This window comes from Buceros rhinoceros, unplaced genomic scaffold (assembly GCF_000710305.1).
Source record: "Buceros rhinoceros silvestris isolate BGI_N320 unplaced genomic scaffold, ASM71030v1 scaffold31686, whole genome shotgun sequence".
In the NCBI taxonomy this organism is placed as follows: Eukaryota; Metazoa; Chordata; class Aves; order Bucerotiformes; family Bucerotidae; genus Buceros; species Buceros rhinoceros.
The window spans coordinates 2031-2404 of NW_010419800.1; the positions used below are offsets into that span (position 1 = coordinate 2031).

Below are 374 nucleotides of genomic sequence, written 5' to 3' on the forward strand. Positions count from 1 at the left end.
CGAGGGGCGAGGAGTAGTCCCGGCGTCTCCCACGGCAGGGGGACCGATTTTGCTACATGTCGCTGCGAGGAGGGCGAGAGGAGACGGCTGGGAGTCCTGGAGAGCCGGGAGGTAGATGGGTGTGTTAGAGACAGAGGCTTGTGCCAGACATCTGGAGACCGAGTCAGCGAAGGAAAGGGCATGTGCTATCAAAAGCAACACGGTCCGTGCTAATGAGACAGCCCTTATTAAGGGAACTGCTTAATTACCAACACCACGGGTGCCTTTAGCTAACCCTCGTTTAGCCATCAGGATGGCAACTGCCTTTAAAGCACGTGCCCACGTTCAAACAGCGCCTCTGAAGCTGAGTGCCCCACGAGTATGCTCACACCTCT

The 374-nt window shown here is 56.7% G+C and overlaps 1 protein-coding gene across 1 annotated transcript in view; it reads right to left on the minus strand.

Annotated features, from left to right (window-relative positions):
* The window catches only part of SP2 (Sp2 transcription factor), a gene marked incomplete at both ends in the record, with an annotated part of 2159 nt that extends 2008 nt beyond the window's left edge, over window positions 1-151 (minus strand). The window contains one exon of the mRNA XM_010139084.1: window positions 32-151. Coding sequence (XP_010137386.1) covers window positions 32-151 — 120 coding nt within the window. The remainder of the gene's footprint in view (window positions 1-31) is intronic.
* Window positions 152-374: the final 223 nt, after the last annotated feature.